The sequence below is a fragment of the Carassius gibelio genome, chromosome B2 (assembly GCF_023724105.1).
Source record: "Carassius gibelio isolate Cgi1373 ecotype wild population from Czech Republic chromosome B2, carGib1.2-hapl.c, whole genome shotgun sequence".
Taxonomy (NCBI): Eukaryota; Metazoa; Chordata; class Actinopteri; order Cypriniformes; family Cyprinidae; genus Carassius; species Carassius gibelio.
In genome coordinates this window covers 4,773,591-4,794,508 of record NC_068397.1, presented here as the reverse complement: position 1 = coordinate 4,794,508, position 20,918 = coordinate 4,773,591, and the positions used below count along the sequence as shown (strand labels likewise).

General features: G+C 36.8%; 1 protein-coding gene across 2 annotated transcripts; it reads left to right on the top strand.

Annotated features, from left to right (window-relative positions):
• Positions 1–1,680: 1,680 nt before the first annotated feature.
• LOC127950939 (TSC22 domain family protein 2-like) lies at positions 1,681–20,374 on the top strand. Of its 2 annotated transcripts, XM_052548374.1 has the most exons (4): positions 1,690–3,591; positions 14,779–14,853; positions 18,237–18,288; positions 19,063–20,374. In XM_052548374.1, exons 1-4 carry the CDS (start codon positions 2,186–2,188, stop codon positions 19,348–19,350), a joined length of 1,821 nt encoding a protein of 606 aa, XP_052404334.1. In that variant the 5' UTR covers positions 1,690–2,185; the 3' UTR covers positions 19,351–20,374. The 2 variants fall into 2 exon arrangements, with proteins under 2 accessions (XP_052404335.1, XP_052404334.1); XM_052548375.1 differs by lacking the exon at positions 14,779–14,853 and having other exon boundaries at positions 1,681–3,591.
• The last annotated feature ends 544 nt before the right edge of the window (positions 20,375–20,918 follow it).

Below are 20,918 nucleotides of genomic sequence, written 5' to 3'. Positions count from 1 at the left end.
TCCAGGGTCACATATCAAAATAGAAATGAATGCAAAATATTAATAAAAATTATAATGTTATGCTATGTGAATGATTAAGGTCCACTGTAGTCATTTAACATCTAACAAATAAAATAAAAACTTAAAAGTAAATTTTTTTTAACAGAGAAATACTACTTGCAGAGAAGTGATTCACCACTCACATCTATTGTCATCAATGTCAGTACAGATCATGTGGTAAAATGGTGACACAAGTAAACCATGACATATTAATATTTACAAGCCAATCATTTGGGAGGCACACCCTTCGCCTAAGTCCTTTTATCTCAACTGACTTTTTCGAGAAAGCCAAAGAACATTATTGTAATAACCCGACTGTGTCACTCCTCTAAATCCAACAGATGACTTCATTTAAAAAGTAGTAACATTTTAGCTGCTTTTAGGCACAATATTAAAAAGGCAATTGAAGGATAAGGATATTATGCACATAAAAATGACAGATTTTACTAAACTTTTGGTAGAAAACTAAAAACTAAAAAGATTTCTGAAATAAATCTTTGAAAAGTCCAGAAGCTGGGAGGCTCCTCACTGTTGAACTAAACCACTTCCTACTATTCCTCAAAGTAGGTTAATGGTCGTGAATTTACTGTGGGTTATTTTTATATTACACGTGACATGTGGAAAAAGCAATTATTATACTTCAGTATCCTTCGGACCAAAAAGAATGATAAAATACAGCCATCAGATGATTCCAGAATGTTCAAGAGATGAAATTAAAGCAGAAGTCTGTGTGCAGAAAGCAATTTCTCCACCTGCTGGTCAAAGTTGATGTTCTGCACAATGCTACTGCACTATGATAGCCAAAAAATAATAAAATAAAATAAATGTATCAATATGATAACAACACTGGACGATGGCAGCTAGAGAGGAAGTACTTCAGATGAATATACAATATGATATGTGTATGTCTTAGAAGAATTGAACAACACTTTTCAACTGCAGTCACACAGATAAGTTATATGTGTGTGTGTGTGTGTGTGTGTGTGTGTGTGTGTGTGCAAATGTCTATTTTCTCCAACGGCGGTTTTATATGTTGATCTTGTTCTCTCTTAAATTTGATTTATTTTTTTTACTGCAAATTATGTTCAAAATATCCTTATATTTCAGAATTAGCTGCTGGGGGAAAAAGCATCAATATATTCAGACAAGAGGAAAAAAATCTAGATTTTAAAAACAAAGCTACAACTGTCAAATAAGTTGTTTTATATAAATATTTTATGTGTCATATTTATATACAGTTTCTTTATTTTTTTATACAGTTTCTGTTGGCTAAAATAGTTCTTGATAGATAGATAGATAGATAGATAGATAGATAGATAGATTGATTGATTTCGAAAATAAATAACTCTTGACTAATATTTACAGTAGCCTACAAGTGAATAAAAAAAATATAAAAAAAAAATGCGACAAGCAGCCCTGGCCACCTCAATAATTTCGTTTATACTCACATATTTTGCGTAGCGCTAAAATAACCCGTTTTATAATGAGTTTTGACATTACGAGTGTTATTTTAATCATATGTTTTAATAAGCGCTTATCGAAAAGGAAAGGGTAAAGGTGTTTACGCCACTGCACTAGTTTAACGTAGGATCCGTATTCATCATCCTATTTACGCGCCATGCCTGTTGCGCTCGTTTCCCAGCATGCATCGCGAATTTACATAGCCATCTTGTCGGGAGGTAATTTTTTTTAGATTTTCTGTTTCAGAAGTCTGGTAACGTTAGTTATAGTTAGCTAAAAACTTTAATTCCAAACCGTTTTCGAAGTACGCCGGAATCTAGTTGGCGAGTGTGGTGACGTATTAGGCGGCGTTCAAACGCGCCCGTTCAGGATGTGTTTGATTCTCATCTGTAGGTAGAGAAGTGAGAGGCAGCAGGGGGAGTGAACACAACCGAATCTACGACAGCGGCCTCACCGAGCTCCGATCGCCAGCATATGAGGATAAACTAATAACCGACACGTCACCTCGCGCACACCGCTCGCGGAGGTTGTGTTCGTCCGCCACGCGCGCGTCGAAAATGCACCAGGAGAGAAGAGGAAGACGGATGACGCACGACCGTCGCGGAAAACTGTGAAATTTGGGGCAACTGTTTGCTGATTTGTCAAGTAAGCGGCGTCTTTAAGGTGTCTCAAAGAGCTGTTAAGCATGTCTAAGATGCCAGCCAAGAAGAAGAGCTGCTTTCAGATCACGAGTGTGACTCAGGCTCAAGTCGCGGCGAACAGCGCGACCGACGACACTGAGAGCTTGGATGACCCGGATGAGTCCCGGACAGAGGACGTGTCCTCCGAGATCTTTGACACGGGCAGGACTGAGGTATGCGACAGGAGCTCCTCAGAGGAGACTCTGAATAATGTGGGGGACTCAGAGGGCCAGACCCCCCAGAACGGCGGGTTTGTCCCGCGAAACTCCAGTCAGGCCTCTGGGACTCAAACAGTCACTAGTTCATCAAGCGCCACGACTATAACCAGCTGCAGCTCTCGCTTCAGGGTCATTAAGCTTGACCACGGCACCGGAGAGCCCTTCAGGAGGGGCCGGTGGACCTGTATGGAGTTTTACGAAAAAGACCCCGAGGGCTCTGTGATGAGCAGGACTGTGGATAGTATAAGACACACCAATGTGATTGAGCCTGGAGCGGATAGAGACAGCGGCCTCGGGGCCACCGTCGGCTCCGTGATGGCTCCTGATGTAAATTCAGACGGGTCGTGTTTCCATCATAATCTAGAACCGCAAGGCTTCAGCGTGGCCCTGGGGTCCGGGTCACCGGAGTCCTTTAGTAATAAGCCAGTGCCTCCGTCAGCTCAGCACGAGGGAGGACACCCAGGTGCCCACCTTCAGAAATCTCCCAGCATCCCTCCGTCTCCTCAAGTGCAGCCGCTGCTTTATCAACCCCAGCCTATTATGCACCAACTGCAAAGCCAGCCGGCTCTGGTATCAACCAGTCAGCCTGATTTCGGCCAGCGCAGCTTGCCCATCACAGTCACCCAGACTCTCCCTGGGGTGAGCCTTTCCGCCGGACATGTCCTCAGTCAGGGGTCGTCCCCTCATCCGGCGTCGGCCACAGGAGGTGTGCAGGTTCTGGGTACAGTAGAAATGTCTGGAGTCCCTGGAGGTGTTCCCTTAGGGAGCGCACCGCTGTCGCCTGTCCCGAATCTGGCGGCGGGGCTGTTGAGCAGTGGTGCCCCGATGCCCTCCATTCAGCATCAGCAGCAAACGCTGGCCCAATACCAGGCCTCAGGAGTAATGCACGGTTTATCGACCGCTCTGCAAAGCACTCAGAGCTTGCCCGTAGCACCAGTGACGCTCGCAGTAGGGTCACCCAATGCCTCCACACACAGCCAGGCTTCCCAGGCTCCCCGAAATGGGACGGCAGCAGGAATGGGCCCCAGTGTCTTCAGCCAGATGGATGAGAGCCGGAGGATGTCTGATGCGTCTGCGCAGATTCACAGTAAAGACATTGTGAAGCCCTTAATCACAGAAGGCCTGCAGTTGCACAGTCCAGCTGTCAACACTTTTTTCGGGATACCCATTTCCATTGATGGGGAGGACGACAGGTGAGGTGCCACTGGTGATCTGAATGATTGCGGGGTCTTCACTCTCATGCAGGGTTCCCACAGTCATAGAAAACTTGTTGGAATGATTATATAGTGGATTTCATTAACTAGAATTTGTTCTGTGCAATCTCTATTTAAAGAATTAATAAATAAAACTTTAACCAGCGATCATGGAATTCGGTCATAAGGTGTGGGAACCCTACTCTTGTTTTGTTTTGTTTTTATTTAGTTTAGCTCCAGATTGTTTTTTTTTTTTTTTTTTTAAGCAATACACACAGGTAAGATTGTTTGATATTAATTGGAATATTTTTTTTATGTGGAAAGTGTCAACAAATGTAGATGAACAAAAATGTAGCATGCATTTTGAATGATATTCAGCAGCTTAAGAGTCATTTGCTGCTTCATCTTGGTAATTTTCCATGCGGTGTTCGTAGCATTAATGTGCCGATCTCTGTGTGTGCCTGCTGTGGTTGTTTCGTGAGGAATGCAGTAACATGATGATTGATGTTTGGTTGTTCTCATGACAGTTGTGACATTTCTTGCTATTTCAAATGTTTGGACACACCCACTCCTTTCTTTATGGATATACATATACATCTTTTTTTTTATGCACGATTTGTATAACTAAAGTAATTTAAAACAATTGAATAATGTGAGGTACTCAATACACAGAAATGTTAAAGCAACCTCATATAATCTGGTTTCCAGCTCTGGGCTGTGTTTCTGGATAATGATTGGTCTTAGTGCTTAAGAGCGTTTTCTACAAGTCATTTTATGAACGTTTGTTATTGTTTCACATGTGTATTTCCCAAAAATGCACTTAACATCATCGCATGAAGCTGTGCTTCTAAGTCCTACTTAGGAGTCACTTTCCATCTGTCAAGTGCTGAAATGTCAATTTATAGAATGACTCGTAATTATAGTATACGCTCTTTTATTTAACTGTTAACCTAATGCTACGTTCCAGAGAGCTCGTATATAATATACGCAAACAAAGTAATGACCTTTTGACTGGTCATATCTTCTGATGTTCTTATCAAGTTGTTTACATTTCCACCAAAGTTAAATAGTGATGTTGGATTTTTATTTGTTGGTGATGAAGTTGGAAATCAAGGTTAATATACACTACTGTTCAAAAGTTTGTGGTCCGTAAAATCTGCATTTATTTGATCAAAATACAGTAAACTGCAATATTGTGAAATTATTACAATTTAAAATAACTGCTTTCTATTTGAATATATTTGACAATTTTCAGCATCATTCCTCCAGTCGTCAGTGTCACATGATTCTCCAGAAGTCATTCTAAAATGCTGATTTGCAGCATTTTTTATTTTTATCAATGGTGAAAACCGTTGTGCTGTCATAATTAGAAAGTGAAAAGAGCGATTATGTTAAACATTTTAACATTGTAAATGTCTGTCACTTCTGATAAATGTAATAATGCATACCTGCTGATTTTTTTTAATTTTTTTTATTTAAAGAAAAATGCATATAAAAAGTACAAATATTGCTGACCCCAAATTGTTGAAAAGTGTATAAGACAAGTTGTTTTCAAAGTGACGTGAGGTGGCATTTTGATAAGATATGGTTACTGTACTACTCTGACAATCTGTCAGAGCCCTAAAAACAAACATTCAAACAAAAATGTTTCTTGTTTGTTTCCGGATGTCACAAGCATGCCAGAAATGGCAGTGACTATAAAATGCTTTCTCAATTGAAAAGCGACGGTGCATATCTGGTGACACAGTTTCAGTTGAGAAGTGTCACTGCTCGGCTTCCTCTTAGATGCTCGACTTTCGGTTCCAGCGTTGCAAGTTGTACACAATATATCATCTTGTTGGCATACTCAAGAGGAAATGGTGAACTGTCGAGAGCTTGAGATGACTCTGTGGGTTTAACTAACTTGGTGCTAGTCTGAACAAAGTAGATTGAGCAGGCAGTGGTCGTAAATGCAAGAGCTGGATCTCAGTGCAATTCCGCCTACGTGCCATTCTCAATCGCCGGCCCGGGCTAAAGACGCTTGTCTCTGGTGACACCTTTTGTAGCTGATATGCCATGGGGGCCAGTGATAGTGAAGGCCTATCATGTAGCGAACAGTAGTCCTTCCCATATCTTTCACTTATAGAGATAAGGTTGCTTCACTACATGGTTAAAAACATTTTTTCTTTTCTTTCTTGATTGCTCTTTTAAAAGACACAGACAGCCATCACACCCCGTTTATGACTCTAAAGACATGTTTTTCATCTTCTTTATGTCTAGGGGCATGAGTGTCCTTGATCATCTGACAGGCGGTTGTTCAGATAACATGTTGAGTGATTTCCTGAAGAAGATGGCACTCCTGTTCAGGAATGACTGAAATATGCCATGCATCTGTCTTTGTTCCCCAGCAAGCTTCATGAAAGTCTTTAAAATTGTATATTTAGCAGCCACTGTTTCTTTTGTTGCACAGTGCTGTAGGGCTGCATGATAAATTGCATGCGATTATTTTATTCGTATCTTGTCAGTAAAGACGGTTCTGTAATCAGTGGTAAATCAATATCAGCAGCGCACTTTCACATAGAGCAGCATTTACTACACAGAGCCGTTGTTCACTGACGAGCTGCGCAAAATATGATCGTGGTTTTGTGCAGCTTGTCAGTGAACGATGGCTCTCTATATTTGTATATTACACGTCGCGGATGTTTTGGTTTACACCTGAAATATTTAATCAGTGCAAATGTACTTCAATGTTTCTCGCACATTTTTTTCACATTAGTTTTTTGGGGATATAATAGATTTTTTGTAATTTAAAATCATTTGTATAAGTTTAAACAACTTTTCTTTTTTACCAAAATCAAATGTAAATTGTGGTCAATAATAATAATAATAATAATAATAATAAACATTTATCCAGCAAGAAAACATTAATTTGATCAAAAGAAGACTTTTTAAATAAGTTTTATTTTCATCAAAGAATTCTGAAAGGAATGTTTCCCCAAAAATATTAACATTTGATAATAATAAGAAATGTTTCTTTAGCACTAAATATTCAAATGATTTCTGAAGGATCATGTGAGACTGAAGACTGGAGGAATTATGCTGAAAATACAGCTTTGGATCAAAAGAATAATTATTAAAAAAATAAATATTAAAATAAAAAGTTACTTTCAATTGTAATAATATTTTTACAACATTACTGTTTTTATTGTATTTTTTTGATCAAAGAAATGTGGCCATGGTAAACAGAAGAAACTTTACTCAAAAACTCATACTGACCTAAAACTTGAATGGTAGTATTTTTCCATTGTGACATGACAACTCCATGAAAGTTAAATGCATTTATTGCTACCAGTTAGGGGTGGGCGATATCTCGATATTTAAAATATATCGAGATATTTTTTAAACACGATATGGATTTTGACATATCGTATATATCGATATGTTGTTTATATTTAATTCTGATTCCGCCACTTTGCTTCTTTGCCTTCTCTGTGCTGTGCTCGCCCCCGCCTCCTTGCTTTTGTCCCCACTCCCTTCGCGTGTATAGAACTAGTCTAAAAAACAAAGTCTAAAAACAAAAGGACAACTGGCTCCATTATATGGAGATACTTTGGTTTTAAGGCGTAGGACGAACAGAAGGCAGATGTCTAACGTAGGGCCCAATGATTTCCGCGATGCAGAAAACGCGGACGCAATCCAGTCATAAAAACGGTATTTACAGTTTAACGCGGAATGTCACGGAATTGGTTAAATTTTGAATGAATTATCAAAAGTAGGTCATGCACTTAAATCAAATCGCGATATAGACTAATATCTGCAAATATTAACCCGGAAAAGTCTATTTAAATATGAATCCTGCATGTTCTGCGTGTCTGTGTTAACGAATGGCGCAGAAGCGCGTCTTCATTCATTAAACACACGGAAGCGCGTGATGCTCGCGCTGATTTCAGCGTCTTTCCTATCACTGATAAAGATGTGAACACATGAGGAACATCTCCAGAACTGCACCGAGAGATTTGATTTGAGTAAAACTAGCTCATATCACATCATAGACTGTGGTATCACATACACAGAACTGTAAAGGTAAACCCGTCAAAATAAAAGTATTTGGCAGAAATATTTTACTATTGTTCAGCAGAATGTACATAGCTCACTAATACTATTATTAAAATGAAATGAACATTTTTTTAAGGAATAATCACACAACATTTCTTCCATGTTTTATTTTTAATAGTAAATCCCCTTTGTTTACCAAAAAATAAAGTTTGCTTAATTTTAAATAATTAAAAGATAAATTAAATAAATGTTTTATGCCTTCATTTGACAACCAGAAAAATGTAAATACACAGAATTTCTGAAGGGAAAAAATTTCACATAAGGCTATTTTAAGATTTTTTTAAACTAGTTTTTATGCATTTAAATAATTACACATGCTAAAACACAGAATTAGGTAACAATAAAGCATATGGTGAAGAAAAAAATAAGACGTTTCATAGGGCCCTAAACATGTAATATTTGGCATATTTGTTTTTGCAGTAGTTTTAGGGGGGTTATTTTTCCTGTAAAGATATCGAGATATATATCGCATATCGAGATATAGCAAAATATATCGAGATATATTTTTTGCTCCATATCGCCCAGCCCTACTACCAGTTCTCATTGCAGTTGTATGCATTTGCCCCAATGCAGTAAATTACTGTAATGTGTTTCCCTCTTTAAAAAAATAAATAAAATAAAATTACTGTGATTTGGTGATGAAAAGGGAAGAGGGTAAATATGCTTAATATCAATTAAAATGTCACAAAGCAAATTTGAAAATTAAATTAATGTTTTGATTTGGTGTGAAATCTGACATAGACCTGTTGTTTGAAATCCACCCAGTTAGCTCAACCAACAAAACCCTGATTGCATCACGCAGTCATTCACAACACAGACCAGGCCCAAGTCCTGCGGCGTAACAATTCATAATTACTTCGTCCCATATGTGATGCTTTTTGACATTGGAAGTCTTAGGATTATGAGTCTTAACATCTGAAAGTGTTTTAGATGAATTAGCTCATTGTGCGCGTTGAGATCAGATTGTGCCCCATCTGCTGGTTAGTTTCGTTTTTCACCTTTTCAGAGAATGATGGTGTATGTCGGCATATAACATCCCCTGACAGATCTCCAGTTATGTAAGCCTTCTTTTTCTTTTGCAGTTAAGTGTCATACATTTGATGCATGCGTCTCAATCTCTCAACAGCAGCGCAGGTCACAGTGTACCTTCTCCCCCTTTCTCTCTCTCTCTCTCTCTCTCTCTCTAATGCCTCTCATACCTGACAGCGTCTTTGTATCTGGCAGGCATTCACTCTTTCTTTTAAAACACGCTTCTCTCAGCACCTGAAGCAGTATATGAGCTGTCAAACTCTTCAGTACACAGTTTTCTGGTACTTCCTGTGGGGGAACTTCTGAAGGCCTTCGCTCACGTTGAGTCTTGTGTTGTCATCATCTTTCCGATCTCACTTTTGTGTTAAGAATAAAAGCTGCTGCTTTCGTGTTGTGTAAGCGCCAGTCATCACACTACATTTTTAAGCACAGAACTAATGTGAAGTGCACAAATTGATTTGAGTCGCTAAGCTGACATCACAATACTCGAAGCATAAAAAAATACACCGTGCACACAAATGGAGTACATTTTATTCTTTTTGTTGGAATGGATCAATTCCACATTTTTCTTTTTCCCATCCCGTACTGATATATAATCCTGAGTTATATATAAACGTGTTGATGACTGGAGCTTCCCCTCACCACTCTCTGCTCTCAGAACTGCTTTTCTAGTTTTAATAATCAGTTTATTTTTAATGAATGCACTAAAGCTATTTCTTAATATTTGATTATTCTGTTTGTATTCTTGCTTCTGTTTAGATGTAAGCTGAAAAAAAGTAATGCACAATTTATTTTTTCTTCTATATTTGTTCTACTGTTAACTTGCATATTTGTTCTAATCTTTAATAACAAAGGATAAAAAAAGCTTTATTGTGATTATTAATAAAGCAGTTCTTATTAAGAAAAGCAGTGGAGGAGATGCAATTTTGCTTGGTGAATATGCTTTGGGATCTTCAGAAATCTTTAACTGTACTTCTTTAAGCTGACTTTGCTGACTCTAATGGTGTAGCTCAGTCATTTTTTGGTTGATTCCAACAAATCATACATCATTTTGGCAACTTATGTTTGTAAATCTGCTTATTGCGACTCATTTTGCCAGCACAGGTCTCACACACATTTAGTTTGGTGATTTTGTTGGGGAGTTCCTGAAAATCCTGAGTTGCATCTGAAATGTTAGGTAATTTTTACTAGATTTTTATTTATTTGATTGACTGGGAATTATTATTTTTTTTTATTTTTGCTGAATGATCTGGAAAAATTTGGGTGTTCATACTTTTGGTTTGCTTTTAACAAGAACCATCTCAAACCTCTTTCGTTAACTATTTCATACATTTTGTGTTTTGGTAAGCTGCGTTCCCTTTGTTTTTGACCAATTGAATGCCTATAAAAATAATAATTAATAATTTTGTTTTTTATTAAGTAAAAATAGTGCTGTCAAACATTAATTGTGATTAATCACATACAAAATAAAAGTTTTTATTTACATAATGTGTGTGTGCTTTCGGATGTATATTTATTTATATATAAATACACATACGTATGTATTTTGAAAATGTTTACATGTATTTATATTAGGGATGTCAAATTTCGATTATTTCCATGATCGATCGTCGTTTAAATTAACGATCAATTAATCGATTAATCGTTAACCATAATACTGCAAAATGCGTCTATTGCAGGCACGCAGTCAGCGGTATGACAGGATGTGCAAAAGCCACACACACACACACACACACACAACGCTTTCTCACTTGAATTAAAGAGGTTTTAGTCTGAATAAAATGATGCTAGTAGCAGGATTATAAAATGAATAGATGCGATTATGATCATTTGATAAAATGAAGAGAGCGCGCCATACTTTTGAGGTCATTTTACTTTGTTGACAGTTTCCAATCCCGCACGGAAAACGCTGAACGCGCATCTTTAAATGGTTTTGTGGTGCTCGTTGTTGTATTTTAAAGCACAATTGCAATGTTTTCAACTGACATTATTGTATTTAAAATAAAATTATCCGAAATGTGGAGCGCGTGTGACTGCGCTGCACATTAAGTGAACTACATCGGCGCTGCTGCACCAAAACACACTGTTGCTCACATTAATTTGATCCTGCTGGATTCTGTCCTAGAAAATGTCAGATTTTTAAAAATCCGGCATACAGCGCATTAGATCGTGACAGTGCATGCGTGCAGACGAGGATGAGCGAGCGCGGCTTTGGCTAGATTTATTTGGAGGTTATTGCTCATGTCTCATTCGGCACAAATCGAAATGTTTCCATATTCGCAATGTATTTGAATGTTAAACTATTATTTATAATGTAAACTAGGCTTGTACTTAACACGCATTCGCATATAGACGGAAAAGATGATCCTCTTCATATGAGCAAAAACGTCCTTGGCATAACAGCAGAGTGGACCGGTATAATACGGTCTATTTAAACTGACCAGTGTAACCTTTTAATGTTTAGTTGACTATTTTATTTTGATAATGAACAGACTGCGATGTAAGTTTGAATCGCTAGAATATACGTGTGCAGCAGGCTCCAGCGCGATCGAAACAGCTGAGAAATTTAAAAAAAAAAAAATTTCCGCAAAAGTGTTTACTTTCATTTGTGCACACTCACAATAAAAACAGAAGATTTGTGCTCTTGTAAAATAAAGCAAACAAACAGAATGCGTTGTCATCCTTTTTTTTTTTTTTTTGTGAATTTATGGTGCGCCCACACTTCTGTTTTAAATCCGTTAATCTTAATTATTTAAGTCGGATATATTTCGCATAGCCTATTTAAAAAAAATAAAAAAAATAAAAAAAAAATAAAAACCATGAAAACAAATTGTTATTTTTATGTTGGGCCTATTACTTAGTAGGCTATACATTTTCCTTAAAGCATCCCATTTTGTCCCAGGGCTTAGAACCTGTGCCCTAGTCAGGTCCATGCAGAAACTTGTGAACGATGCTCGGCGTCACCGTTTAGTGACAGCAGTGAATGCTCCAGGAATGTGTCGGTCACAGCGCCTATTAATCGCTGTTTTGAATCCAGCAATTATTTATTTAGAAATGATAAGATCTGATTATGACAAGTGTGGTATAAAAGCTTTGTTTATTAGAGGAATAATAGGTTAACTGGAAAATGTTAGATCGCGACCATGCTTTTGGACCCCATAGTCTTCATTTACGCGGCTTTGTTCTGGTTTGCCGGTTGGTCACGAATTTCCACAAATTCAGTATATTTAGGCATTGTTTCTTTTCCTAAATTTTCATAGTCTAACCCTCTAATTTCCCAGGTTTATTTCATTATCTTTCGCTTTTAATAACTGTTATCGCATCTCTTACTGTGGTAAACATGGGAAGGGAAATTAAAGATTTCATGAATTAAGAATTCGTTCGATTTATTAATTTGTTCCCTTATTTCACTTAAATCATGGGTTATTTAGGGAACAAAATTAATGAAACATGGACAATTGCCACATTAATAATTCGTAGGAATGAATTAACAAGTTGTAGGAATGAATAGACTGTCACTGTGTCCCGCAGCCCTGCAAAGCGCACGATATAAAACAGTTATCTGATGAAATGATTAGTAACTACATTTCTATTGCTTTTAATGTTGAAGAACTTTTATGTTGTTTCTATTTTAATGTACTTTAAAGTTAAAATCACATTAAAAGCTTAATTTGTACATTGTGAATGAATGATGATGCTTTTATATATCGTCACCGTCACTCACAGCCGCTCGCACGTGTTGAGTGCGCATGAGCCGCACGCAGCCCAACATTGAATCGGTTAACCGACCATCTACAGCCTTAATCGATTGCATCTCTTATCGACAATTAATCGATCATCGATTAATCGTTGACATCCCTAATTTATATATACACGAGTGTGTGTATTTTTATACATAATAAATATACAGAGTACACTTACATAAATTATGTAAACAAACTTATTTTGGATGCGATTAATCTTTTGACAGCACTAAATACAAATATTTTGTAATGAAAACAATTGAAATGAAAGTAATATTATTTATGACTTAATTTCTTCATTAAAAAAAATAATCATATAATTTTGGTGGGATTTCCTCAAATCCCATTTTCAGAGTGAAGTCCATGATATCAGTGTTTCTGGCTCGAATCACAGTAAATGAAGCAAGCTGTCAGGCAATGAAGCACTGTGTCTTGAAGTGCATGGGTGTAAAGCATATATTCATTTCATTAAGTCACAGCCTGTACAATTTTACAATTGCATTAAGCCTTATTGCATATTTCAAAATATCGTGTGGCCCTGCTTAACATTAACAGCAACGACACACACCGTATAAGATGTGTTTCTGTCCCATCTGATGAGACCCTTACCAAGAAAGATTTGTATCAGACAGACACTGGTTATCGGATTGGCACATCCTTAACTTTTCAGTGTTATATGAGTTGTATTTATAATTGCATGCATAACTTTGCATACATGTAAAAGCAGAAAGTACATTTTGCTTTAGATTGCAGTATAATTCATAAATAAGGTCTTAAAACAGTTTTTTTTTTAAACCGTCCCTTAAGCCATGTTGGAAGGACTTTTCAAATGACTTGCATACTACCTTATCTTTTAAACCTTGTTCTTATAACAAATCCATTTGCTTTGATCCACTTCAGAGTTAAAAATATGACCTTAGTGATAAAGCAGTAATATTTCCTGGTAGCCCACTATTATGGTTAGCCTAACCTGGTTACCTTATTTCGATGGTATGTATTTCATTGGCTCGTGGTTTTACAATCCGATCCAGCTAGCTCATGTGTAACATCATCTATACGTTTGGAATCTGCAGAAAACACGTATTTGTCTCAACACGTAGCTGTAGAAGCTGTCGAGTGCTTTCTAAAGCAATGATTCTGAAGTTTATTGGATCCAGATATAATCTGCCGTCCCTGTGAGGTTACATGCATGCTGAGAAGTAAAAGAGCTCTTTGGAGGCATGTGGTTGTGGGGTCTCGGCCTCACCGCAGAGCAGCAGGAAAAGCTGTTTGCTCAGAGTCCACACATGCGGTAGTCTACTGTCCCCTCCCATTCCTATACAGAGAGGAGAGGAGGGTCTCCTGCCTCCCATCCCCGTATAGTACATTCTGTCCTTCTCCTTTAAGGAAAGGTCCTGGTATTTGGGGGAAATGAAGGTAATCGCCTACTCCATTGAGACTTTATAACAAAAGCTTGAGTGATTTTTCAGGTTTTTGCAACTGACCAATATTTATTTAGATGCTTGGGGTCATAATTCATATCTTTAAATGTCAGTGAGGTTTTTTGAAATTAGAATACACGTTGTGGTGTTTGACTATGACTGGGTTATATATAAAAAAATTATCTGAATATCTGTGCTTTTCAGTCTTTTGATTGTTCTAAAATAGCTTTAAAATGAGCAATATTAAAAAATTTTGCAAAATGTGAAAATTCAAGGATAAAATAAAAAAAATACATTGTATGGGTCAAAATTAAAGATTTTTCTTTTAACCCAAAAATCATTAGGATATTAAAGATATTTTTTACATTTCCTACTGTAAACGTATTAAAACCTATTTTTTGATTAGTATTATTATGAATTAACAACTTCATTTGGACTTTTAAAGCCAGTTTTCTCTGTTTAGATTTTTTTTTTTTTTTCGCACCCTCAGATTCCAGATTTTCAAATTGTTGTATACATCAATTGAAAGATTTTTTTTTTTCAGCTTTCAGATGATGTATAAATGTACATTTAAAAAAAAATGACCCTTATGACTGTCTATCTAAATCTATGAATAATCTGATCATCTGGTCCTGAAACTTAATGGTCACAAAAGCTAATTGAAAACATAATAATAATCATGCCCTTGCCTAATTTGCATCAGCAAAAACATTGCAAATATATATAGTGAATATCTTTTATATATGGCCTGGTTTACCTAAACTGTTTTTTGATGTTGTTTTAAACACTACAGACTAAGCAGACTACAAAAAACACGCCTCTGATTTCCTCTTTGGCCTGTTCTTTTCGTTTCTCATGTAACCTTTTCTGTTTCTCTCTTTCCGCTGGATGGAGTGCAGGAATCCCTCCACAGTTTTCTTCCAAGCCTTCCAGTCTGGCAGTAGGCTGAAGGACTCAAAGATGACCTGTGATAGGTACAGTAACGGGACGGCCCTGGTGTGAAGGCAAATGAGGGTTGAAGTGTGCTGCATGGGCCAGGCATGGCTTGAGGCTTAAACGGTGCTTTTTGCAGTGGTGCTCAGCGCAAACATAACACGGGGCTCAAACGCAGATTGCAATATTGATAAATATGGGCTAAAATGTGATATTGAACCATGTTTAATGTTTAAAACATTGCTTTTTCACTAACGCAATTAATAAACTGAGTGTTGGGCTGCAAGGCTTTTATACAGCGGAGTGCCACAGTGTCCACCCACTTAGCTCCAGAAGTATTTTATACTTAAGGAGTTACACTTCATTTTAGTTTGTGTTCTTGCAGTGTACTTACCCAGGAAATACTGGTAACTACATGGGTTAAAGTTAGGTTCAGGGTAAGTACCTAGTTATTGCCCAGTTGTCGTAATTGCTATAATAATAGTACATTGAATATACATGCAGAACAGGACTGTAAAATAAAGTGCTACTGATCTAAAGGCACAATATGTAAGTTTTCACTACTAGAAGTGGCATTTTCAAAACCGTACCATAGGCAAAGCCTGATGAAGATATAAAGAAAAGAGAAACGATGGGAGAGTTCATGGATGAAGTAATGAATTACTTTTTTTATCACCTGTACCTTCCATCTGAAATCTATACTGGTAATGACTCCTCTGAACGCCTCTGATTGGCTATTGGCTTTCATAAACTCAACAGACTTGTTAATGGTTTATAATGCGCAACACTATTAAAATGCGTACAATGAGGTATTTAATTTAAGTGTACAGCAGCATTTTTTTGTTGTTTTTATTAGGGAAATGGTCCTGCAAATATTATGTCATTAATTGCGACTAATATTAGGGAGTAACAGGGATGAGTCATTATTTAAAATGGGAATTTCTCTGGATTTACAAATCCTTTTGGGACAATGTAAGTACACAACTGCGTGAAGTATATCACACTGCAAGTGGTGTTTGGATATTTTATGACAAAAATTTTATATATTGTGTAAGTCTGAGTGGAAGCGTTTTAGGTTATGAGCCAAACCAGAGAGCTAACAATATTATAAACTGATTTGATGGTTTGGTACATACCTCAGGTTTGAGTTCAATATGGTTGGAAAATTAAAAAATGAATTGAAATGAAAATTAGCTTAGAAATTACTTACCTTCAAGTCATCTCAGGTATATATGACTTTTTTTTTCTTGCAGACGAATCCAGTCGGAGTTATATTAAAAACGGTCTTTGATCTTTCAAGCTATTTTATGGCACTCAGCGGGTGTTGCATGCATCAGTCCAAAAGAAGTTAAATAAAAAGTGCCCATCCATAAAAACAAAGTGTCTCACATGGCTCCGGGGGGTGAACGAAGCATTTTTGTAAGAAAATATCCATATTCAAAATGTAATAATCACTATAATCTAGCATGCGCTCACTGTTGTAAACAGTAGTAGCTCTAAGCTGATGAAGTATGAGGTCAGCGTTGCTCATGTGCTGGTGAGTCTCGTGAAAACCAACGTTTGTTTACAGGAGCAAAGGTAGCAAAGTTTCTTTACTTTAGCAAAGGAAAACAAATCTCCTCTTGGCTTATATCGATATCCTCTGATATTCTTCTTTACAAATCCTCATTTCGTACTTCTAATTAGTGGCCATTGTTTTGATTTCTCCGCTGCTCTTATACATTCGTAGGCCTTTGTTCACCCACCGGAGGCATGTGAGAGTTTTCTTTATATGGTGGATGGGCGCTTTTTAATTAACTTCTTTTGAACTGATGCATGCAACACCCACTGACTGACGTGAAACAGATTGAAAGATCAAAGTCAATTTTTTATATAATCCCAAATGGATTCTTCTGTAAGAAGAAAGTTATATACACCTAGCATGACATGATTCATTTTTTGGTAAACTGACCCTTTAACAACAAAGTCCAAAATTAATGTAATGACTATTTATTTTTAAATGTAGTAATCAACAGCAGTTTTAACTGAGGCATTTATACAGCGATCTGTCACACTCAATCCAAGAGCATCAAAACGGCATTTATTGCTTGAGTTTCCTGAATTTTTTTTTTTTGACAATTTGAAAGATTAAACTTTTTCTTATCAAAACTAACACTATATAAAACTGTTTCCAATGAAGTTACACATTAATACATGTACTGTTACACCCCATATATATATATATATATATATATATAAATGAATATGCATATAACATTTTTTTTTTTACTTTGTGGGACTATGATGTGATCTCTCTTCCGAGTCAGTTCTATTTCTTGACAATAACCTTAAGTTCTCACCACAGCATCTTTTAAAGATTAGAATAGCATTGCTTTTAAAGACAAGAATAAGTTAGGCAAGCGATCCTTTCTTTGCATAGTCAAGCCTGCCTTTAAATACCTTTTCTCGAGGTTATCGTTGCTGTGGTCTTGGATATGTTGCAGGACTGGATCTATTTTGTCAGCTGAACAAGTTCCCCAACATGCTGTTTCCTTAGGTGTAAAGATCCTGTTTAAAATAGTCTTTGGTCAGTATTTGGACTTGGTGGTATCATACAGGATGATATGAGATGCCTGTCGCTGCTATTGTGTGGATATTAAAGAGCACACACACTCTTTGTACATGTTTGTGTGGCCTGAAGCACAAAACAACACTCAACTTTTTGTCACTTTTGAACTTCTTGACCTTTATGAAACTTTGTTAACTCTTCAGTAGTTATGTATGCATGTGTACATGTGTATGCTTGTGTAAGTTAGCATTACCACAACTTGGAGAGCAATTTAGTCTCCCAAATTGTGTCAGTGTGCTTTTGTGCTAAATGCATTTCCTCTTGAATGGACCTTTTATGGTTGATGGTTATCTGCTTTTCCTGTGCAAGGAAATTGGAGGGAAAAGTACAGAATGTCTCTAAATCAGTGTCATCGTTTGCTGTCTTTAAAATAGCTGTTTTCCAGTTGAATATGTTTTTAAATATAATTTATTCATGCGATGGCGAAGCTGAAATTTCAGCATCATCTTCATTGTCACATGATCCTTCAGAAATCATTATAATATTATGATTTGCTGCTCAAGGAACATTTATGATTATTGTTAATGCTGAAAACAGTTGTGCTGCTTCATATATTTGTGGAAACCTTTCAATTTTTTTTAGGATTTTTTGACCAGAGGTTCAAATGAACCACAATTAATTTACATACACTTTTGAACGTGTGTTTGTGTGCCACTACATGACATACACAAAGGAAGTTTGGAGAAAGAATCTGCAAAAGAAACAGTGATGTTGTTTTTTTCTTTAATATGTAGGTTTTAAACTTCTGCCAAATGGATATGTATTTGTAAGCAGCAGATCTTTTTAATAAGACTTTTTTTTTTTTTTTTATTGCAGTGCCTCTGGAGCAAGTGTGGTTGCCATTGATAATAAAATAGAACAAGCAATGGTAAGTTTTCCATTTTGTGCATTTATATACTTTTTATTTTCTTTTTATTATTATATATATATATATATATATATATATATATATATATATATATATATATACACACACACACACACACACACACACACACAAATATTTTTTAATTTTAAACTTTAAATAACACAGATGTGCATCCCAGCCCTGCAAAAAAAGTTAAATGTTTTTTCATATCATGTATCAGCTTTGTCAAGTTTAAAAAATATATATAATTGTATAATATTTGTAAGTCACTTTGGGTAAAAGTGTCTGCTAATGGTAAATGTATACAAAATTTATAATTTACAATCTGCAAAATATTTTCAAATAAAACATTTTTCAACAATTTAAAAGCAATTTTTCACAAAATCTTTAGTTTTCTGTTGTAGTACCCACAAATGTAGCTGAACTGATCTGGATCATGTTTGCATTTTCACTGGCCATAATTCTAACATTAAATTCAGGATGAGGTATGAAATAATGTTTTCAGAATCATTCATACCTCCGAAAATCTGCTGAGAATTGAACAAATCCTTCCAATCTGCCTCAGCGGAAGAACTCTTTAAAATATAGTTGCTTCACGATGCCTTAGACAAACCTTCTTTTGTCTAAATGCTTCCATAAAGAACCTTCCGATTATAAAAAGAAAGAGATGGTTCTTTAGAGAAGCTTTGACTGAATGGTTCTTTGTGGAACCAACAATGGTTCTGTGAATATGCCCCATTTTCTGAAATGTTATGTTTTGTCCCCGTGACGCAGGATTTAGTGAAAAGCCATCTGATGTACGCTGTGCGGGAGGAGGTGGAGGTGTTGAAGGAGCAGATCAAGGAGCTCTACGAGAGGAACTCTGTGCTGGAGCGAGAGAACGCAGTGCTCAAGTCTCTGGCCAACAACGAGCAGCTCTCTCAGCTCCCCGTCCAATCCAGCTCCAGCTCCATCTCCATCGCTCCCGTCCCAGCCCAAGCCCAGCCCCAGCTTCAGATGGACTCCACCCAGAGCGCAGACCCCCCGCCTCCACAGACGCAGCCCACCGTCACCTCCACCTGAACCCTGTGCAGAAACCCGTCTCGTTCACTCGGACCACGCTCGCCCCCCCCCCACCCAAGCTGGAGAAATTGTGAAGAGAGTTATTTTTTTAATAAAGAGAATCCAGCCATGAAAGAGGTGTATTTTTTAGCATAAGAAGCGAGAGTCTATTTTCAGAGCCACCGTACTTCGTGTGATCTCCATTCACCAGTCGATTCAATTGTACTGTCTGTTATTTATTATAGGGCTGCTATTTTCCGAGAGGAACAATGTCACAGAACCCTTCGATCCGACAGCGAGCGAGCGAGCGGCAGTCTTACAGTATCGATCATCAATGCAAGCGTAAACGGTGACCGAGTAGCAGTGGGTAGAGTGTAAACACTAACAGCGACGTTTCTCTGTGGATTTAAGAATGTGAACCTGGTGTGAATGTACATTGTGTATAGTGTAAAGATAAAAAGAGCGTTACAAGTTTGTACAGGTTTGTGGGCGAAGATCTAAAATGAATCCTCAATGGTCTACCCTGATGAAGAAAGCTTGTAGGATGTTGGAAAAAGAAGTCCGTTGCCATATTCTCCTGCCCCCTACCCTGACGTCTGGTATGTTTTTGGGTCGGGATTGAAAAGAAAAAAAGAAAACAAACTGTGAAGTTCTTCAACCTACTTTGTAACCAAAGATTCAAAGCTCTGTATTGCATTTCTTTGTTAAAGCACACTCTATATAGTTTTTTTTTTTTTCACAACCAACTTTTTTGTTGCTTTTAGGCATGTTCTGCATGATCTGTAAAAGTCAAACCACTTTCTTACCTCATTTGTATTGGGCACTTGTATTGTAAGTAGTGTGTAAATCGTGTCGGTGGGGGAAGGAGATATAGAGGCGATGGCGAGGAGATAAAACAGACTAGTGTGTGTGAGACGCACTAGCCACAAAATGAAGTGAGCCATGTTTTGTTCATTTAAATGGTGTTTGAATTTCATATGCCAATAGTTTTGTTACATTGCAAATTTTAATGTATTTAAATAAATGCAATATTCAAATTACAAAACTGTTTGTATCTGTTTTCATCTGATCCAGCAACATAGTCAGAAGCTAAATTTAGATGAAAACGGGTAATATTTCACCTGTATTACACAATCTATTTGCATTGTAGTTTCCCCATTACCTACATAAATGAACCACTATTAAGCTTCAAATGTCTTAAATAACCAACACATTGTATGAGTCTAAACTAGCGATTTTTCTTTCATGCCAAAATCATTAGGATATTAAATAATGATAATGTGCATTAAAATATTTTGTACATTTTCACTGTATTGCTTTAAAAGCAATTTTCTCAATATTTTTGCACCCTCAGATTCTAGATTTTTAAGTAGTTGCTCGCTTATTCAGCTTTCAGTTTCAAAATTGAGATAGCCCCTTATGACTGGTTTTGTGGTCCAGGGTCACAACTAACAATCAGTTATATATGTTAAAAATTAGTTTTAAAACTGGTTCATACAAAGAGAGCATTTAAAGTGGCATCAATATATGAAGTCGTCGTTAATCAGAATTTGGTATTCAAAAACGAGACCGGTTTCATTTTGTTTTTT

What these genes read in the sequence shown, in the direction of transcription:
- LOC127950939 (XM_052548374.1), top strand. Translation starts at nt 2,186, where the DNA reads ATGTCTAAGATGCCAGCCAAGAAGAAGAGCTGCTTTCAGATCACGAGT. An exon ending in TCAAAGATGACCTGTGATAG is followed by an intron (nt 14,854 to 18,236) that starts GTACAGTAACGG and finishes TTTTTATTGCAG; the next exon opens with TGCCTCTGGAGCAAGTGTGG. An exon ending in ATAAAATAGAACAAGCAATG is followed by an intron (nt 18,289 to 19,062) that starts GTAAGTTTTCCA and finishes CCCGTGACGCAG; the next exon opens with GATTTAGTGAAAAGCCATCT.